A 20,260-nucleotide genomic window follows, 5' to 3' on the forward strand; every position below is an offset into this window, starting at 1 on the left:
CATATGTCAAGAGCTTTGAGCAGTGCCTGGCAGAGAATAAGGGCCAGGTAAGCATTTGCCGTCCGCAGCAGCATCATCTGCTGATCAGGAAAATGGAGAAAGAAGGGTCAGAGGCCAGGGTTTGAGAGGATTCATGCTGCCTGGGTTCAGATCCTGGATCTTCAGATCTTAAGCTGTGTGGCCTCAGGTACTGTCTTCCTTCTTTCTGATTCTCAGTTTGCCCGTCAGTTCAGTGGGCTGATAATCCCAACTTTACTAGGCTGTGAGAGGTGTTTCATATGTTAAGTGTCAGGTCCTATAAATGAGAAGATCCTTGACCTTTGGCTAACCCGGCCCCTTCAAACTGACCCCTGCCTCTCTTGTGTCTCTCCATGGCTTCCCTCCTCCCATAGTGGAAGGCATCGTGGGGCTAGAGCAGGTGAGCAGTCTTGGAGAAGGCCCACCCGGCGGCCGCCCCCGGCGGGGCATGTTCCGGACTGTGGGACAGCTCTACAAGGAGTCCCTGAGCCGCCTCATGGCCACACTCAGCAACACCAACCCCAGCTTCGTCCGCTGTATTGTCCCCAACCATGAGAAGCGGGTGAGTGGCCCGGCCAGGGCGGGAAGGCAGCTCGGGGTGCGGGTGGAGCCTCTGGACGTGGTCAGAATCCTGTCTAGTCCCCGGCCCACTTCCAACTGGCTCTGTGACCTTGAGTAAGTTGCTTTCCATCCCATGATTAAATGTCCTTTTAGGAGAATTCATTCGTTCATTTCTGGGACTTACATTTTATTTACTTAACTTATTTTTTGGCCACCCCCGCGGTATGCGGAAGTTCCCGGGCCAGGGATCAATCCCGTGGCACAGCAGTGACCTGAGCCACATCAGTGACAATGCTGGATCCTTAACTGCTGGCCAGCAGGGAACTCTGGGACTTACATTTTATTGAGCACCTACTCCGTGCTAGGTAGTAGGGACATATTAGAGAGAAAAGAACAGCCAACCCCTATTCTCCTAGCTAATGGGGAGCACGGATGTTTAACCTCCCACAGACTGTGCCACTGAATTTGTGGGAGTGGCGAGTATCACATCAGAGTTGATCTACTCAGCGAAGTCAGGGAGGGCTTCCTGGCGGAGGTGAGGTCTGAGCCCCAACGAAGAAGTAGTATTTCAAGCAGAGAACAGCTCGTGCAAAATCCCAGGGGTCGGTCAGAGCGTGGAAGGTGCACGGGATGGAAAGAAGGCTGGAGCCGGGGGTGTCATGTAGGGGCGGGAAGACCACCCCTGGACTCCTAGGCCACCCCGAGGTTTTCTTATTGGGAACATCAGAGAATAGGTCCTATAGAATCAGGTGGAAAATGAGACTATGAAATTCTGTGCCTGGGCTTACACTGTCTTCAGAAAGTAGGAGCTGTGGTTATTGGGTAAGTGGACTTGTGTGTGTGTGTGTGTGTGTGTCTCCTTCTCATGTCTGTAAATTCCATATTTTATCAAGCCTAACACACTTTAGCATCTCTAAAGTTGGCATGTGGCTTACATTCAGTGGCCGGTCCGAGTTCAATTGATGAGGGTTTTTCTTCTTTGGAGCTGTATCAGAGAACAGCGTGTTTACGGTGGCTGGTGGCTTATATTTGATGAAATATGCCATGCATAGACTCTACCACTCTTCCCTGGAACCCTGGTCCTTTGACGTGGAGAAGGGTGCTTAGAGCCTCAGATCTGGGTGCTGGATGTGCTCAGCGGTATCAGGGTGTCACTTCCAGGACCTCTCAGGACATAGAGCCGTGTATAGACACGCTCACACACACATGCACACACATGTACACACATATTTACAATCTATATTTATTTTTGTAACTATCTTTATATTGAAAACCATGAGTTCACACTGGTATGTCACATTCTAGTCCAATGTCTCTTTTTAGCAACAGTGAGAAACCTGGCTCCTGTGCTATATCACACATGTACTAGCTTTTGGTCTCCTTTTATGTCATCAATCTCCTGACCTCGCTGGGCATTTCCCCCACCCAAGCCTGCCAAATGCCTTTTTTTTTTCCCAGCCATGGCAAGCAGGGTTTTTAAGCTTGATGTGGGATCTCAGTTCCCAGACCAGGGATTGAATCTGGGCTGCAGTGGTGAAACCACCAAGTCCTAACCACTAGACTACCAGGGAACTCCCCCAAATGTCTTGTTCAAGGATAGAATGGAAGAAGGAGGGAAGGAAGGAAGGAGGGAAGGAGAAGAACTGAATGTTATTGTGAGACCATCCTCTATATTATTTCCAGTTTCTAGCTATTTTCAGTCATTTCCTTGGGGCTCTTTTGATTGCGAGAGTCACTAAGATGGCTTAAGCAAAAGTGAGAATGAATAGATTCACATAATTGAAAATTCCACAATCAGCTTCAGGTATAGCTGGATCCAGATGTTCAGATGGTGATGTCAGGAATTTTTTTTTCCCTTGCTAAACTCTGGTTATTTTTTTCTTTTCTTTTTTTGGCCACACCCATGGCATGTGGAATTCCCAGGCTGGAGATTGAACCCAAACCACTGCAGTGACCATGGTGGACCCTTAATCCACTGAGCCACCAGAGAACTCCTAGACTCTGCTTCTCTATATATTATCTTCTCTCTGAGGGATCTCTCCTTTCTCAGGGGAGGCAAGGCAGCCACCAGTGGTTCCAGACTTTCATTCTTTCCATTCAGCAACTCCAGGGGAAACGGAGAGCCTCTTACAGCATGGCTCTAGCAAAAGTCCCAAGGCTGCCTCTCATTGGCCCAGGATGGTGCTGTGCCCACCCCTGAACCAGACTGATTGGCTTGGCCTGAGTCACATGACCATTTCCAGTGCCAAGAAGAGGTCAATCCCAGCCACTCGTGGACTGAGAGCCTAGGGGGAGGGATATCGCCCTTTCGCTCACACTATGGAAGCATTATTACCCAGGAATAGGGAACATACAATAGTCATAAATAAGCAGAAACTCCCTTTTTTTCTGGGACATAAACATTCTGAGGTTTATCTCCGTTATCACCTCTGAGTCCCCAATGCCTAGGAAACAGTGTATGGCTGTTTGTTAAATATATAATGAATGAATAAATACAAGACATATATGCTTAGATAGCCCTTGAAAAAGATCCAGAAAGGTGAGTGTCATATTTTAATACCTCCCACTTCCCACACCAAGATTCATATTCTGCCCAGGGCTGGGGCCAGGGCATTGGTTTCGGCTTTTGGTTTTTTTAAGCATGCAAGTGGAGGAGTTCCCTGGTGGCCTAGCAGTTAAGGATTCAGGGTCATCACTGCTGTGGCTTGGGTTCCATTCCTGGCAGCAGACCTTCTGCATGCCCAAAACAAACAAACAAACAAACAAAAACACCATGCGAGAGGATGCCAGTGGGTAGCCAGGGTTGAGAACAACTGATCTAGAAGGTTCAATGAAAAACTGGGTGTTGTGTTGACTACTCTGGGGACTTGGGCAAGGCAAGAGTTGTCTTTCAGAATGTATAATTTGAGTGTTTTGTACTGTTTAATTTTTACCATTTGTGTATTACTTTTGGGGGGGAAAAGCAAGTAAAAGAAAGACAAGTCAACGAAAGTTACCTACTCAAAAGAACGTCGTCTGAGCGTCGTTCGGAGGCCCCGCTTCCTAGACTGCGTTCCGCTGACGGCGGTCGTCCCATGAGCGGCGCCCCCGTGTGGCCGCCCCTGACCTCGCGCGTCTCCCTGCTCTCCGCAGGCGGGGAAGCTGGAGCCCCGGCTGGTGCTGGACCAGCTGCGCTGTAACGGCGTCCTGGAGGGCATCCGCATCTGTCGCCAGGGCTTTCCCAACCGCATCCTCTTCCAGGAGTTCCGGCAGCGGTGAGAGGCACGGGGTGCGGCGGGGCTCGGGGTTCGGAAGCCTGCACACCTGCGTGCGAAGCCCCTCCCACTGCTACTCTGGGCGCCAAGGAGGGGGAGGCGGGGCCTGCGGTTTCCTACTCGAGAGTGTGGTCTGGGGACCAGCAGCCTGAGCGTCACCCGCAGCTTGTTAGGGAAGCACATTTCAGGCCGCATCTGACCCGCTGAATTAGGATCTGCATTTTAACAAGATGCCTGGCTTCGCTTTGCTCTACACCTGACACTCATACAGCATCGTAAGTCCACTACGCGTCAATAAAATAAAGTTAAAAATTAAAAGAGATACTTGGTGACTGAGCAGCTGATACAGATATACACAGGGTTCTCAAACACCGGTCATAACATATATATATTAATATATGACATTAATAGATTATAGGTAAGTGTGCATATGTATATCATATGCATTTTTTTTTTGTCTTTTTGTCTTTTTGTTGTTGTTGTTGTTGTTGCTATTTCTTGGGCCGCTCCTGCGGCATATGGAGGTTCCCAGGCTAGGGGTCAAATCGGAGCTGTAGCCACCGGCCTACGCCAGAGCCACAGCAACGCGGGATCCGAGCCGCGTCTGCAACCTACACCACAGCTCCCGGCAACGCCAGATCGTTAACCCACTGAGCAAGGGCAGGGACCGAACCCACAACCTCATGGTTCCTAGTCGGATTCGTTAACCACTGCGCCACGACGGGAACTCCTGCATTATTTTTTTTAAATGAAATGTCAGGATCCAGGGAGAGGGCACAGCAAGGGAAAGGCTCTGAGGACAGACACATTGTGTTTGTGAAATGCACTTTTAAAATTCTGAGTTGTGGGAGTTCCCGCCGTGGCTCAGTGGTTAATGAATCTGACTAGGAACCATGAGGTTGCAGGTTCAGTCCCTGGCCTTGCTCAGCAGGTTAAGGATCCAGCGTTGCCGTGAGCTGTGGTGTAGGTCGCAGACGTGGCTCGGATCCTGGGTTGCTGTGGCTTTGGCGTAGGCTGGTGGCTACAGCTCCGATCGGACCCCTAGCCTGGGAACCTCCATATGCCACGTGAGTGGCCCAAGAAATGGCAAAAAGACAAAAATAATAGTAATAATAATAATAATAAATAAAATTCTGAGTTGCACTGAGAAATGTAAAAGAAACAGCTATAAAGCATGTAGCTTAGGACCAAACACATAATAAGTTCAAAAACATCAGCCACTCTCTTTGTTATTCTCACACTTCCATTCTGAGACCCACCTTTGTTTTACGTCTCAATGGCAAATGGCGTCAGTGTCATAAAATGCTTGTAATCAGACATGGTAAATGTCCAAGGACTGGCCGCTTTTATTGTCACTGTTGCCTTTGGTGGTGGTATGAATGCTCTCAGCTTGGTGTGTGGCCCTCGGTAATACGTGACTGCTTTTCTTCCCTTTCCTATTGTCATTGTCGTTGCTGTTTGTTACTCTGAGCCCAGTGCCTGGCCGTAGTGACAGTTTGCTGTTACTCCTCACCCCACCCGCTGCAGGTACGAGATCCTGACACCCAATGCCATCCCCAAGGGCTTTATGGATGGGAAGCAGGCCTGTGAGAAGATGGTGAGTGTGGGTTGGAGGCTGGGGGGGTTTGAGGGTGTGTGTGTGTGTGCACTCACACAGGCGTGTGCACAGTCCTAAAGTGGTAGAGGAGGGCATCTGGGACCTCCCCTCTCATCACTTGCCTGAGTCCAGCTCCAGCAACCAGGGTGTTCCTGTGGGGATGGAAGGTGTCGGCAGATGCACACGGAGACAGCCTCTTTGTCCCTTTTTTCAGGACGCTGGACTGCTCCAATTTTATTAGCATAGGTAGCAGTTTATATAGACAGCTTAATTGTAACTTACATCACAGTGCTTACATCATATTTTTAAAGGTTAAACTTTCAGATTACACCATACAGTAGATATACATTGTGTTCTAAGGATCTTAATTAAAACTAACGGATACAATACATCATGTAAAACTATAATGGGTACAAAACATCATGTGGAAAAACATTATATGAAAATAAGGCGATTCGGTACAAAACATTTTGTGGTTACTCTTAGCAAGCACCACCCGTTATTGTTTTAAGCTAATCTTTAACAGCTAGAAAGGTCACAAGCACAAGAATTTGACATTTACAAAAATCCATTTTTTAGATTAAAGCTTGGGGTGCTAATGTCAAAGCGTTATGGTCAGGGGACAGTATGAGAAAATATTTTTTATATCAAAGCAACTTAATTTCCTAAAACTTAAAAGCCTCCTACAAAATTCATTAAAAGCAAGATTATTATTATGTTTTTCCATCAAGAATAATGTATGTCTAACCTGTTCTAACCTATCGCACATTCCACAATGACCTAACTCTAAAACCTATTCTTACTTGTAACAAACCAATGAACACTTTGTTTTTACCTACATTAGATCTGAATGGGGGAATTCCAAGGTGAAGCTCTTCTTATTTTATTACTGTTCCAAATTTTTGTTGTTCCAATCTTATTGAGTCACAAAACGATATAGGAAAATAACAAAGAATAACAAACAAATTACAGGAAAGACTGAATAATAAGTAAATAACAGAAAAGACTGATTTTTTCCAAGAAGCAATTTTTTTGCACTGTTGTGCAAAGCCTTTATTTTGTTATTGTTGCCGTTGTTGTCAGGTTAGCAGGTGAGCCTCGTTGTTTTTAGAACTTGCCGTCGGAGCTGTGCCGCTGGGCAAGCCCTTTTCCCTATTTCTAAACCTGCCCTCGGAACTGTGCCGGCAGACTAGTTCCCTTCCTCGTCCTCCTGTATGTCCTTGGCTCCCTGCAATCACTGCTCTTCCTCATTAACCCCTTTCCCACTCCTCACAGATCCAGGCCCTGGAATTGGATCCCAACCTCTACCGTGTGGGACAGAGCAAGATCTTTTTCCGGGCTGGGGTTCTGGCCCAGCTGGAAGAGGAGCGAGACCTGAAGGTCACGGATATTATCGTGTCTTTCCAGGCAGCTGCTCGGGGATACCTGGCTCGCAAGTGGGTCTCCACACTATTTCTTGGGGTCACATTGTCTGAGGCTGGTGCAGGGAGGGGTTGACCAGATGGCCCCAGAGGCTGGTGCAGGGAAGGGTTGACCAGTTGGCTGCAAATGTCAGGCCCTCCAAGTTGGTAGAAGGGCTGAGAAATAGAGGATGGAGCCACTAGAGGCCCAAGTGTCTTGGTTCTACAGTCCCTGAAGCTCCTGTAAGCCAGAGCAATGCTGGGGACACAGAGAGAAGCTAGACTTAGCCATAGGGAGACGACCCATCCCAGCTTGCCTGGGACTGGAGGTTTCCCAGGATGCATGATGTCTTTTTTGCTTTTTAGTGCCACACCTGTGCATATGGAGGTTCCCAGGCTGGGGGTCCAATCAGAGCTGTAGCTGCCAGCCAACACCACAGCCACAGTAATGTGGGATCCGAGCCTTGTCTGTGACCTACACCACAGCTCATAGCAATGCCTTGTCCTTAACTACTGAGCAAGGCCAGGGATTGAACCTGCAACCTCATGGTTCCTAGTCGGATTCGTTATCCACTTAGCCATGATGGGAACTCTATGGATGCCTGATTTCCTGTGTTGAAATGGAGAAAGCCCAGGCTAAGCAGGTAAAGGGGGTCACCCCAGTGGCCAGTACCTCTAAGGACTCCAGTGCAGAAGGAGAGATGCACATCCACACGAAGTGTCACAGGCCAAGGAGAGAATGCGGGGACTTTGTGGAAAAGTCTCCCTCCCCCTTTGAACTGGCCCAGAGGAGGGATAAGAGAATAAAGGATTCCCCGAATGCCAGGCAAAGGGGCAGGGACCTGCCCTGGGGTGCTAGGGAGCCATGGAATGGGTGGGTCAGCCGTGGGCCTAGGAAGACCCCTCTGGAGGCACGTCAGGGATGCCCTGGAAGCTGGAGCAAGGGTCCAGGTGGCGTAAGATGAGGTCTGAACTGGGGCTGGGGCTGTGGGGACAGAGAGGAGGGGACAGGGCAGAGAGAATCAAGGGCAAGACCGAAGGATGATACGAAACAAGATCTACAGATACCAGAAGAGTGTCCGCCCCCAGCAGGCATGTCATAGTGGTTGACTAATTGGAAAGAGCTGTGCTTCCTTTCTAAGGAGACAAGGCCTGGAGGGGCCAAGCCTCCACTCCCCCACCCACCCATCTTCCCACCCAGGGCTTTCCAGAAGCGGCAGCAGCAGCAGAGTGCCCTGAGGGTGATGCAGCGGAACTGTGCAGCTTACCTCAAGCTGAGACACTGGCAGTGGTGGCGGCTCTTCATCAAGGTGAGGACACCTGGAGAGCTGGCCTGAGTGGTGATGGGATGGGACCTCGGGGTTAGGTCTGCTTGGGCAAGTGACTTCCCTGGTTTGGCCCTCAGTGTTCTGCATCTGTAAAATGGGACTAATCAGCCCAACTTTTGTCCATCAGAATTCTTGAGGTAACAAGTGACCAAAAATCAGACTCAAACTAACATAGATAAAAGATAGGGGACAGCTTTAGGTGCAGCTGGATCCAGGGTTGAGTTGGGGGTCCCTCAGACCCCCAAGATTCAATGATTCACTGGAAGGACTCAGAACTTAGAACAGCTATTACACTCATGGTTATGGTTTATAACACTGAGAGGATGGAGATTGAATTCAGCAAAGGTAGGGAGTTCCCTTGTGGCACAGCAAGTTAAGGATCCAGGGTTGTCACTGCAATGGTGTGGGTTCAGTCACTGGCCCAGGAACTTACACATGCCTCGGGTGCAGTGAAAAACAAAACCAAAGACAAGTGCACAGGGGAGAGCCCAGGAGAGACCAGACACCAGCTTCCATTGTCCCCTCCCAGTAGAATCATACAGATACTGCTTAATTCTTTCAGAAATGTGTGTGATGACACATATGTGATATTGCCAACCAAGCAAGCTCACCCAGGCCTTAGCATCCCGATTTTTGCGGGGAGTCAAATAACCAGCTGACTGTCCATGTGCTTGACCTTAGTTACTCCAGCCCCTTCAGAGGTCAAAGTAAAGAAAGTCACTCTCATCAGGCAGAGTATTTCAAGAGTTCTTGGTTTTGCGGGGGCTTTTTTGACCATGTATGTAGCATGCAGATGTTCCCAGCCATGACAATGCCAGCTCCTTAACTCACTGAGCCACCAGGGAACTCCTCCAAGGGTTTAGATAAGATCTCCCAGGAGCCTGCCAAGGGCCAGTCCTTTCTTTGAAATGTGCTGGGTTGGGACAATGCAGATCTGCCGAGTTAACCCTTTGTGGTACAAGGGCCCAAAGTCCCCCAACGTTCCAGGCCTCCCATTTGTTCCTGCGTGGTGATCCCTGGCAGACTTTTCCCACACGGGGGCCACCAGCTCAGCCAGGGTGCTCTTTGCTTATCTCAGAGCTCCAGTCAGAGTCCCAAGTTCCACTCTCATGGGCTGGAGTCAGGTAACCATCCCAGAACCAGTCACGCCACATCAGATGAGCCAGGCAGGCATCACAGGGCTGCTCAAGGCACAGGGGCAGATCCAGGGGTGTGAGTTGGAGGCAGGGCAGTCCCCCAGGGGGAAGCTGGAGGGGAGAAAGGAGGAGATTTGGAGGCAAAAGCACAGCTCTTGGGAATTCCCATTGTGGCGCAGTGGAAACGAATCCAAGTAGTATCCAAGAGGATGTGGGTTCCATCCATGGCCTCGCTCAGTGGGTCAGGGATCTGGTGTTGCTGTGAGCTGTGGTGTAGACCAGCAGCTGTAGCTCCTCCTATTCAGCCCGTAGCCTGGGAACTTCTATATGCTGTGGGTGCAACTCTAAAAAGACAAAAAAGAAAAAGAAAAAAAAGATAATCAGACAGACATGAGCAAAGTGTATCCCACTTAGCCAGGGGGAGGGTGGTTTTGTGAAGCTTTCATTTCTGTTATTCGTGTGCGTGTGACACCTGTCACTCCCGCCTGAACCACACAGTGAAAAGTGCATCTCTCATTCTGGACTTTGGACCAAGGTCCATAGCTGGTCCAGTAGCTGTGGCCAGTGGGACTCGTATGCCCCAGGATCCTATAGCCAAAAAGGAACACGTTTATCGCTGTTTGTCACCGACCCCTGACTGATCCAGGCTCTTTTAACTCATTCCGAAAACCCTTGGAAGTAGGGGCTGTCACCCTCCCCATTTTATAGATGAGGACACTAAGGCCCTTGGTTTCTAAGGTCACATGGCCAGTCGTGGAGGAGCTGGTGTGGGAACTGAGGAATGGGGCAATGCTCAGAGTAGGAGCTCTTCTCTCCCGAGCCCAGTGGCGCTGGCGGAGCACCGTGGGAGCCAGCCCTGCACCACCCTCATCCTCCCCACCCCCCATCCCCAGGTGAAGCCACTGCTGCAGGTGACGCGGCAGGATGAGGTGCTGCAGGCACGGGCTCAGGAACTGCAGAAAGTGCAGGAGCTGCAGCAGCAGAGTGCCCGCGAGGTGGGCGAGCTCCAGGGCCGGGTGGCACAGGTAAGAAGGGGCGGGACCCCAGGGAGGGCGGGGCTGTGGGTGGACCCGGTTGTGGGCGGGGCTTCCGGGCGAGCCGGGGCGGGGTAGGTTGGGGGCAGAGAGCGAGATTTACTGGGGCCAAGAAGAAATTTGCGACGTGTGATGTGGTGGATGGGTGAGATGCAGGGAGCAGGGGCCTGGGGAGTAGCCAGGGTATTGGGTGGGGTGGAGCAGGTTGCTGCTCAACGAAGATACTCAGGGGACTGGGCCGGCTAGGTGGCCAGGCTACCTTATTCAGGCCTAGGACTTTCATTGTTAATAAAGACCCCAGTGTTTCTGGTATCTTTGTTTTATTCTATTTTATTGTTTATTTTATTTTATTTTATTGACCATGGTGTGCAGCGGTTTGATGTGGGATCTCAGTTCCCAGACCAGGGGTTGAACCCCGGCTGCAGCCGTGAAGGTGCCAAGTCCTAACCACTAGACTACCAGGGAACTCCCCTGGTATCTTTAAATAATGGTAAAGCAAACCCCTTTTTGAGCATTCTTCTGTTTGCTTTTTTCAGAATTATTTCCTCTGGTTAAATGTCTAGGCATAGGAGTGTAAATGCAATGTGAGATGACAGAAAGTCCTCTGTGGGGCTGTTTAGAGGATGGACTGGAGATGGAGAACTGAGGTCAGGAGGCTAGAGAGAGAGTCCATCGGGAGAAGATGAGGCCCAAGCCCGTCAGGGTTATGGGGGACAGAATGGGGGGATGCGGGAGAGATGGAGCGGGGAGCTAATGAGCTGATGGGAGAGGTGAGGGAGAGGGAGGTACCCAGGGCTCCGACGCCGTAACTAGGGGTCACCCTGAGATGAACCACTTGGGGGACTGCCTTCCACCCTCCCTGCTGCCACCCAGGCCTCAAAGGACAAAATAAATAGGGGGCAGGAAGGACCTGGTGCCCCACTGAGGGCCATCCTGGGAGCACTGCCTGATGGCCGCTGACCTCCCACCCCATCCTCAGCTGGAAGAGGAGCGTACCCGCCTGGCAGAGCAACTTCGAGCGGAGGCAGAATTGTGTGCTGAGGCTGAGGAGACCCGGGGGCGGCTGGCAGCCCGAAAACAGGAGCTTGAGCTGGTGGTGTCGGAGCTGGAGGCCCGTGTGGGCGAGGAGGAGGAGTGCAGCCGCCAGCTGCAAACTGAGAAGAAGAGGCTGCAGCAACATATACAGGTCTGGACCCGTGCGCCAGAGGCCACCTCCCCTGACCCCTTCTGTCTACCCTGCCCACCCTTGCCTCAGCAACCACTGTCTCTTTTTGGCCATGAATTTGCAAGGGGAAAACAAAACAAAACAAAACCCTCAGCTCAAGGTGGCTTAAGCAAAAAGAATGCTTTTTTGGTTTCAAATAATGGAAGACTCTGCAGTGTGTAGTATAAGCTTCAGGTGTGGCTGGATCCAGGTGCTCAAGCAATAGCCTCAGTACCCTGCCTCATCCATATCCTGGCTCCATTTGCCTCTGTGCTGATGCATTTGAAGGCAGTCTGTCCTCCCATGGTTCCCGTTCAAAATCCAGTGTGTATTTTATCCTTAAGGCATTATCTCCATTCAGATGCTAAATTTTCATTGGCAGGACTCTATCTGCATTTGTACTTCACTCTGCTTCAGTGGGAAAAAGGTAGATTACCACCCACAAGTTGATCCAAACATACTTAAAAGTGTCCCAGTGATTAGTTGAATGGTCGGTTTTAAATTTAAAAGAAAATCAGAGTCAGGCAGCCGTGGCTAGAATTCTGACACTGCTGCTTCCTAGCTGTGGGATTTGGGGCAAATCACTTAACCTCTGAACCTTAATAAGCTGCTGACCTGTGAACGAGCATGCGTGCTACCTGCCTTATAAGCGCACATACAAAGTTCCACTCAACAGTTTCCTTCCTTTTTCTATTCAGCTTGGAAAGTATGTGGTATAGGAAGTCGTTAACATTTCATTAACACAAGGGAAAAGTATATAAAATATACCCAACCCGAGATCTGAGATCCTTCAGAACATTGTTTTAAAGGGGCACTGGTCTGGAATTTTATCAGTGAAATAAGGAGTGTTTGTAAAATGAAAGCCATAATGAATGAAAAGCAAACAAGATGCTTAAAAAAATAAATTTAAAAGAAAATTGAAATTCAGTTCCTCAGTCACACCAGTCACATTTTAAGCACCCCCGTGGTGTGAATCACCTCCCCTTGACCCCATTAGTGAGGGGGGACCCCGACCTTTGGTTATGGAGATGGCTTAACCCCTCACACCCCATCCCAGACAGACACGATCGAGAGCAGGTTATTAGTCTCAAATACTCACAGCCCAAGGGAGGCAGACGCCGTGGCACAGACAGCCACACTGGGGTGGCACTCAGGAATGGAGCGAACAAGCCGCAGCTGTGGGAGGCAGGCTTAGTCGTAACAAGAGGGCGAGGTAACTCCCGGTTTCCGCAAGAAGATGGGGTTGGTTGGTTTCTTCGGGTTTTTGGGTTTGGTCTGTTTTTCTCTTCTTCATGATTGGTTTGTTTAAGTGATTCCAAGGGCTGGCAGGTAACCGAAGTCCGTTACACAGGAACGAGCAGGTTCTATGTCTGGTTCCCACGATACGGAGGGTCATGTGATCAGGGGACCTGAAGTTTGGTGGCAGAATGAGTAGGAGGTCTTGTGATTCGGCCATTACAGGGCCTCCCAACGTTACCAGCTATCAAGGCCACACGTAATAAATCGAATTGTTTTAATTGAGGCAGAATTGCCACATTATATTAATTTCAGGTGTACCACACAATGATTCAGTATTTGTACACGTTGCACAGTGGTCACCAGAATAAGACTAAATAACATCTGTCAGAGTTCCCGTCGTGGCTCCGCGGTTAACAAACCCGACTAGCATCCATGAGGATGCAATTCGATCCCTGGCCTCGCTCAGCCGGTTAAGGATCTGTCGTTGCTGTGAGCTGGGGCGTAGGTCGGATCCCGAGTGGCTGTGGCTGTGGTGTAGGCCGGCCGCTGCAGCTCCGATTCGACCCTAGCCTGGGAACCTCCATGTGCCTTGGGAGTGGCCCTAAAAAGACAAAAAAAAAAAATTTGTTACCTTATGTAGTTAGGAAAAATTTGCTTGTGATGAGAGCTTTTAAGATCTAGTCTCTTAGGAACATCCAACTTCACGGGGCAGCGTGGTTAACTCCAGCTGCCACGGTGTCTGTCACATGCCTGTGACTTCCTTCTAACTGGACATTCGTACCTTTGGCCCCTTTCCCGCATTTCTCCCGCTCCCCCGCCTCCCCCAGCCCCACCTCCGGCCACCACCCAACTGTGGCCCTGTGTCTAAAAGCGTTTTTCATTTTTTCTTGTTTGTGTTTGTTTTTTATATTTTTATCCTTATAAATGAGATCATATGGTATTTATCTCTCTCTGTCTGACATGTTGCACCCAGCACAGTGCCCCCGAGTTCCCTCCGAGTCGTGGCAAAATATCACATCTTAACGTCCGGTCTCCCAGCCTAAGTTGCCACACGTGCTTGGTCGCTGCCCCAGTGGACAGCGTCTTTCTCCAGGATGTGTTCGTTTCCGAGGTTTATCGTTTACAATCTTCACGCGTGCCCAGGAATGTAACTTCCCGAAGGACAAAGATTTTTATTTACCCTTCATGCCTTAGAAGGTTGCCCCCCCTTCAGAGGCACTTAGGCGATGTTCGCTAAGCTCGTGAATGAAGCAGGAAAGGTTAGATCCCTCCCAGCCCCGCCCAGAGCGTGGACCTGTCTGGGCCCCGAGCCCCCCGGGGGTCCATGAACCCTCCCCTCCACCCCCACCCCTCCCATCACATGCCAGCCCCCAGCCCCTGCGGCCTCACCCCTGCCTCCTCTCCACTTCAGGAGCTGGAGGCCCACCTCGAGGCTGAGGAAGGGGCCCGGCAGAAGCTGCAGCTGGAGAAGGTGACGACGGAGGCAAAGCTGAAAAAGTTTGGGGAAGATCTTTTACTCCTGGAAGATCAGAACGCCAAGCTGAGCAAGGTTGGTGGCCTGTGAATACCCAAGGGGTGAGGTGGAGGGGAGCCTTGAACTGTCCGTCTCGACCATGTCCCCCCTGAACGCTTTCCATCTCCTTGGCTCTCTGTCACAGCATCCCTCAGGCTGATGTTTATTGGGCAACTACTGCGTGTCACTTTCCCTGTATCATCAGACCTCTCTAAGCTGCATTGCTAAAAACAAGCCCCTGTGTTGACATCCCGTTGTTCTGTGGGTGAGCTTAAGCCTGGGTCTGACACAGCGTCTCTTCCCCTGAATTCTATAGATGAGGTGTTGACAAACATCTTCTCTAAAAGGTCAGAGAGGGAGTTCCCTGGTGGCTCAGTGAGTTAAGGCTCTGTCATTGTCACCACTAAGGTTCAGGTCACTGCTGTGATGCAGTTTTAGTCCCTGGTCCAGGAACTTCTGCATGCCACAGGTGCGGCCAAAAATAAAAATAGAAATAAAAAATAAAAGGCCAGATAGTAAATATCTGGGGCTTGGATTGACAGAACATTGTAAATCAACTATAATAAAAAAATTTTAGGGAGTTCCCATCGTGGCGCAGCGGAAACAAATCCAATAGGAACCATGAGGTTGCGGGTTTGATTCCTGGCCTCGCTCAGTGAGTTGAGGATCTGGGGTTGCTGTGAGCTATGGTGTAGGTCACAGATGCGGCTCAGATCTGACATTGCTGTAGCTGTGGTGTAGACCTGCGGCTACAGCTCCAATTCGACCCCTAGCCTGGGAACCTCCATATGCTGTGGGTGTGGCCCTAAAAAGACCAAAAAAAAAAATTTTTTAACAACAGAAAGAAAAAGATGCTCCCAATGTTCTTATCACTTAAGAATTTATAAGGATTTTAAGAGCTCTGTGCCTAGAACTACAAGCAGAGGCATCAATATGTATACTTCCTATTATCTCACAAGATCCAACCTATGGAATTTGAATCCTTTTGAATGAATGTATTTGAAAATAGGTTTTTAAAAAATAAATAATAAATAAATAAATAAATATCTGGGGCTTGGCAGGCCACTTCATGTCTCTGACAACCACTCAATTCTGTCATTGTAACGTGAAAGCAGCCACAGATGCTCTGTAATTGAATGGCTGTAGCTGTGTCCCAATAAAGTTTTATTTATAAACACAGACTGTGGGCCGGGTTTGGCCTACAGGCTGTGGTTTGCAAACCAGTGAGCTTAGAGCAGGCTCAGTCCAGATTCAAGGGGTGGGGACTTAGACCTTGCCCCTGGCTGGAAACGTGGCAAAGAATCTGCCACCTTCTTGAACCTACCACAGCCAGGATGGGGCGAGGCACAGGGAATATGGCATTTGATGAACTAGAAAACCAATTCTACCCTCACGGGATGTGGGGGAGAGGTGCTCAATGCGTCGCCCAGGAACGCAACACAATCACACATCATCAACTAATTATAATCTGTCAGAAAAGACTGAGGAGCGGGGTGCCTATCCTGTGCTAGGGCTGGTCGGGGCAGGCTTCCCTGAGGCAGTAGTGCCTGAACTGAGCGCTCAAGACACACAGGAGTTTTCTAGAACATTCCTTTGACGCAGTAGCTCTTCTCGTCCACTCTGTTCTATTTCTTTCTTGTTAAGGTGGTGCTGATCCAACACCTTGATTTCCAGAACCACTCACGGTTTAAAAAGGGCTGCTCAAAAAAAAAAAAAAACGAATTTCAAATTTAATTCAAATAAGTTAAATTATTAAATAAATAACTAGGGAGTTCCCTGGTGGCCTGGCAGGTTAAGGATCCAGCATTGTCACTGCTGTGGGATGGTTTTGATCCCTGGCCTGGGAACTTCCACATGCCATGGGCATGGCCAAAAAAAAAAAAAAAAAAACTTTTTTTTTTTAATAAATAGAAGAAAGAAAAGTGCTGGTCCAGGCCAGTGCTTCTCAAACCCTAACGTGCCCAGGAATTTTATGGAGAGGTTGTTCCAGTGCAAATTCTGATCTAGCAGGTCTGGGGTGGAACCTGAGTTTCTGTTCCTAACAAACTCCCATCTGGTGCTGATGCTGCTGGTCCAGGCATCACACGGGGAATAGTAACAAGGCTCCAGTTCCCACCCATGAATGGAGCGGAAGTGCAGGGATGCTCGTGGCAGTTCGATAATAAACAGCAAGTGATTCGAATCGACCTCGGCATCCCGCTGTGGAAAGATGGAGTCACGAATGGGGAGCGTCCTTCAACTAGTGGGAGTCTCCACAATGAACAGGCGTGAACCGGTGGGGGTGGGATGGGGGTGGGACCGGTCCCTGGACCCTAGAGAATGGGAAAGGGGGGCGGGGAGGGATGGAGATGGGCAGAAACGCAGGTGGCAAAGACACCAAAGCTGAGGGTCCGGCCCCTGACACCCCACCCCCACCTCCCTCTGCCCCCAGGAGCGGAAGCTGCTGGAGGAGCGTCTGGCCGAGTTCTCATCCCAGGCAGCCGAGGAGGAAGAGAAAGTCAAGAGCCTCAATAAGCTCCGACTCAAATATGAGGCCACGATTGCCGACATGGAGGGTGAGCGCCCGCCTGGAAGGGGGAGCTGTGGGGCCCGGTGCTTGCTCGCTCCAGCGGGGTCCAGGGGGACTGCAAGCGGCCCTCCAGTGCCCTGTGGTCTCAGTGGTCCCATCCGCTAAATGGGGCCAGGAAAAAAGGTTCAGAACAGGTTGGGTGTCCTTCTGGCTCTTAAGCTGTCTCTACCTCCTCCGTGTCTTGGGTCACTCTCTCTAGCCGACTGTCCCACTAACCATTTCAGACACTTTTTTGTCTCCCTGTCCCTTGCTGTGGACTCAGAAGCGGAATCAAAAGGGAGAAAGCAGAGGAGGAGGGTCCGGAGGCAGGAACGAAAGGGCAGAGGGCAGAGAGAGCCGGCGATCGAGCGAAGGGGATCAGGGGCTGTCACTGGGGGAGGCGGCACCTGGGGGTCTGGCCCCGTGGGCGGTCCCAAGGATGGGGGACACTGGGAAGTAGGGCGAGCTCAACTCGACGTGGGCGCTGCTCTGTGGGTCCCGCCTTCAGACCGCCTCCGGAAGGAGGAGAAGAGCCGCCAGGAGCTGGAGAAGCTGAAGCGGCGGCTGGACGTGGAGGGCTCCGAGCTGCAGGAGCAGATGGTGGAGCAGCAGCAGCGCACCGAGGAGCTGCGGGCTCAGCTGGGCCGCAAGGAGGAGGAGCTGCAGGCCGCCCTGGCCAGGTGCGGGCTGGGCGGGGGGTACACGGCACTGGACTGCGGAGCCCACACCACGCCGCCCCTGAACCTCAGGGTCCCCTCCTGGATAGGGGGCACAGCCAGAGTTCCAAGCCCACCCTGTTAAGGGAAAGTGGACACTGAGCCCCGCGTGGTGTAGACTGGCGCAGTTCTTGATGCATAATGGAGGCAAGAAAGTGCTATTTCTTCTTCCCCCCCTGCTCGGCCTCTCAGAACCAAACAGCCCAGAATCCACTCTGACGTGACAAGCCGTCTGGCCGTCTTAGGAATCATCAGCCTCGTCATCCCAGTCAGTCACAATTATTGAGCACTTACTGTGTGCTAATGACAGCCCGCGGTGTTTCAGATGCTTTTTACCCACTGTGCTCCATGTGATCTGAGGCGCCTCGTGTATAGATGCAGCTCGATTTCAGAGAGGTTAAGTGTAGGAAAATGTGCATCTTAGAATCCATAGGAGGAGTTCCCGTCGTGGTTAACGAATCCGACTAGGAACCATGAGGTTGTGGGTTTGGTCCCTGCCCTTGCTCAGTGGGTTAATCATCGTTGCTGTGGCTGTGATGTAGGCTGGTGGCTACAGCTCTGATCAGACCCCTGGGAACCTCCATATGCCGGGAGCGCCGCCCTAAAAAGACCAAAAAAAGGCAAAAGAAAAGAAAAGAAAAGCAATCCTACTAAGCAGTCACTCCCACTTCCCCCCTCCCTTCAGCCCCTGACAACCACCAATCTCTTTCTGTCCACATACTACCTGCTGATTCTTGCTCGTCTGCATGAGTGGAGTCATATAACATGTAGCCTTTTGAGCTTTTCTTGTTATTTTCTTTGCCAGCCTCACGGCAGCCCCTGTGGAGTGAGGCGGTCTTACTCATTCATGGACCAGGAGCCTGCAGTTCAGAGAGGCTGTCACTTGCCAGAGCAGATGGCCGGGAAGGGGATACAAACCATAGATGGTGCATCTCTTGGAGCTATTTGTTTATTTGTTTGTCTTCAGCTGCACTGGCAGCATGAGGAAGTTCCCGGGCCAGGGATCGAACTCCAGCCACAGCAGTGACCCAAGCTTCAGCAGTGTCCACGCTGGAGCCTTAACCCCCTAGACCACCCGGGAACTCTCCTTGAGCTGTTTACCCGTGGTCCACACTGCCCCTCCATTCAGCTTCACTTTGCAAGAGGCTGTTCCCGTGGGAGTTATGAGGGGGGCCTCTAGGGTGGGCTCTGCCACCCCCTGACCATGTAACCAGGGAAGATCCTTTCCCACTCTGGGTCCCTGCTTCCTCATTTGGCATGGACATTCCCATTTTACAGCTAAGAAGGCTGAGGCTCTGAGTACCGGAGGCATGTACCTAAGGGCAGAGCTGGGATCCGAACCTGGGACTGGCCACCCCAGAAATCATCCCCACCCCCTGCCTGTCCCTGTACCAACCCCTGGTTCTTGTCACCCTCAGGGTGGAGGAGGAGGGCGGGGCCCGGGCCCAGATGCTCAAATCCCTGCGGGAGGCACAAGCAGGGCTGGCGGAGGCCCAGGAGGACCTAGAAGCTGAGCGCGCGGCCAGGGCCAAGGCGGAGAAGCAGCGCCGGGACCTGGGCGAGGAGCTGGAGGCGCTGCGGGGCGAGCTGGAGGATACCCTGGACTCCACCAATGCGCAGCAGGAGCTCCGGTGAGGCTGAGCTGCACAGGCAAGGCATAAGCAGGGCCTGGTGCGAGGAGAGGAAAAGGGCACGGGTCCAAGCTCTCCATCTGCACAAACGTTTAGTCATTCAACACTTGTTTTTTGGGTACTGCTCTGGGCCCTGCCTGGACCAAGCTGGGGTAGAGATGAGTCAGACTCAGGCATTGCCCTCAGGAACTCCGTCTATGGGTGGGCAGATTCAGGCAAAGACAGACCCAATCCAGAACAAATGAGCTTTAATGGAGCAGCACAGGACATCACGGATGATAAGAGAAGTCCCCTGTATCACTCTATGGGAGGGAGACCAAGAAGACTTCCTTGAGAAGGGGCCTCTTGAATAGGGTTTTGAAGGATGAGTAGGAGTTCACCCTTAAAGCCACACTCCTCCTGCAGCATCACCGCCCAACTCTCTTGGGGAATATAGAATGAGGTCCCCAGTCTTGGAGGGCAAGAATTAAAGGAGGCACAACCAGCAGTTAGGGGCTCCCCAGAAGTTCCAGCCTCCCTCAATTCTGAAATTCTGTTCCCTGTCCCCTTCCCCAATAAAAAAGGTCCAAGAGGGAACAGGAGGTGACAGAATTGAAGAAGGCTCTGGAGGAGGAGACACGCATTCACGAGGTGGCGGTGCAGGAGCTACGGCAGCGCCACGGCCAGGCACTGGGAGAGCTGGCAGAGCAGCTGGAACAAGCCCGGAGGGTGAGTTGAGATGGAAAAAGTGGGAGGGGGGTCTGGGGAGCCATGGGGAGGGAAGCAAGATGCTGGGTTGGAGGAGGTACCTTCAGCTGGTTCCAGCCCAGCCCACTTCTCTCCTCCCATATTTATGTCCTCCATCCATCTCTCACTCAGCAAACATTAATTGAATATACACTCTGTTCCCAGGATTGTACTGGGGGCCCCAGCTGTGAACAAAACAACCAATACCCACTCCCATCATAAGGCTCACGTCTTAGCAGGCGAGGCAGAGAGAACAATCTAAACCCATTTATAGTGTGTATCAGGGTCATAAGTGCTCTGGGAAAATGACGAACAGGAAAGGGGATCAGGGTGCTAATGGCAGGTGGGGCAGGTG

The 20,260-nt window shown here is 51.1% G+C and overlaps 1 protein-coding gene across 8 annotated transcripts in view; it reads left to right on the forward strand.

Annotated features, from left to right (window-relative positions):
- The window catches only part of MYH14 (myosin heavy chain 14), a 102,904-nt gene that overhangs the window by 57,876 nt on the left and 24,768 nt on the right, over positions 1-20,260 (forward strand). For all 8 annotated transcript variants that reach the window (XM_021094781.1, XM_021094782.1, XM_021094783.1 and 5 more), the window contains 12 exons: positions 393-580; positions 3,712-3,833; positions 5,361-5,430; positions 6,706-6,866; positions 8,032-8,140; positions 10,188-10,319; positions 11,308-11,514; positions 14,183-14,320; positions 16,716-16,839; positions 17,341-17,512; positions 18,967-19,179; positions 19,743-19,887. In XM_021094781.1, the coding sequence (XP_020950440.1) occupies positions 393-580; positions 3,712-3,833; positions 5,361-5,430; positions 6,706-6,866; positions 8,032-8,140; positions 10,188-10,319; positions 11,308-11,514; positions 14,183-14,320; positions 16,716-16,839; positions 17,341-17,512; positions 18,967-19,179; positions 19,743-19,887 (1,781 nt within the window). The remainder of the gene's footprint in view (positions 1-392; positions 581-3,711; positions 3,834-5,360; positions 5,431-6,705; positions 6,867-8,031; positions 8,141-10,187; positions 10,320-11,307; positions 11,515-14,182; positions 14,321-16,715; positions 16,840-17,340; positions 17,513-18,966; positions 19,180-19,742; positions 19,888-20,260) is intronic.

The sequence above is a fragment of the Sus scrofa genome, chromosome 6, assembly GCF_000003025.6.
Source record: "Sus scrofa isolate TJ Tabasco breed Duroc chromosome 6, Sscrofa11.1, whole genome shotgun sequence".
NCBI lineage: Eukaryota > Metazoa > Chordata > Mammalia > Artiodactyla > Suidae > Sus > Sus scrofa.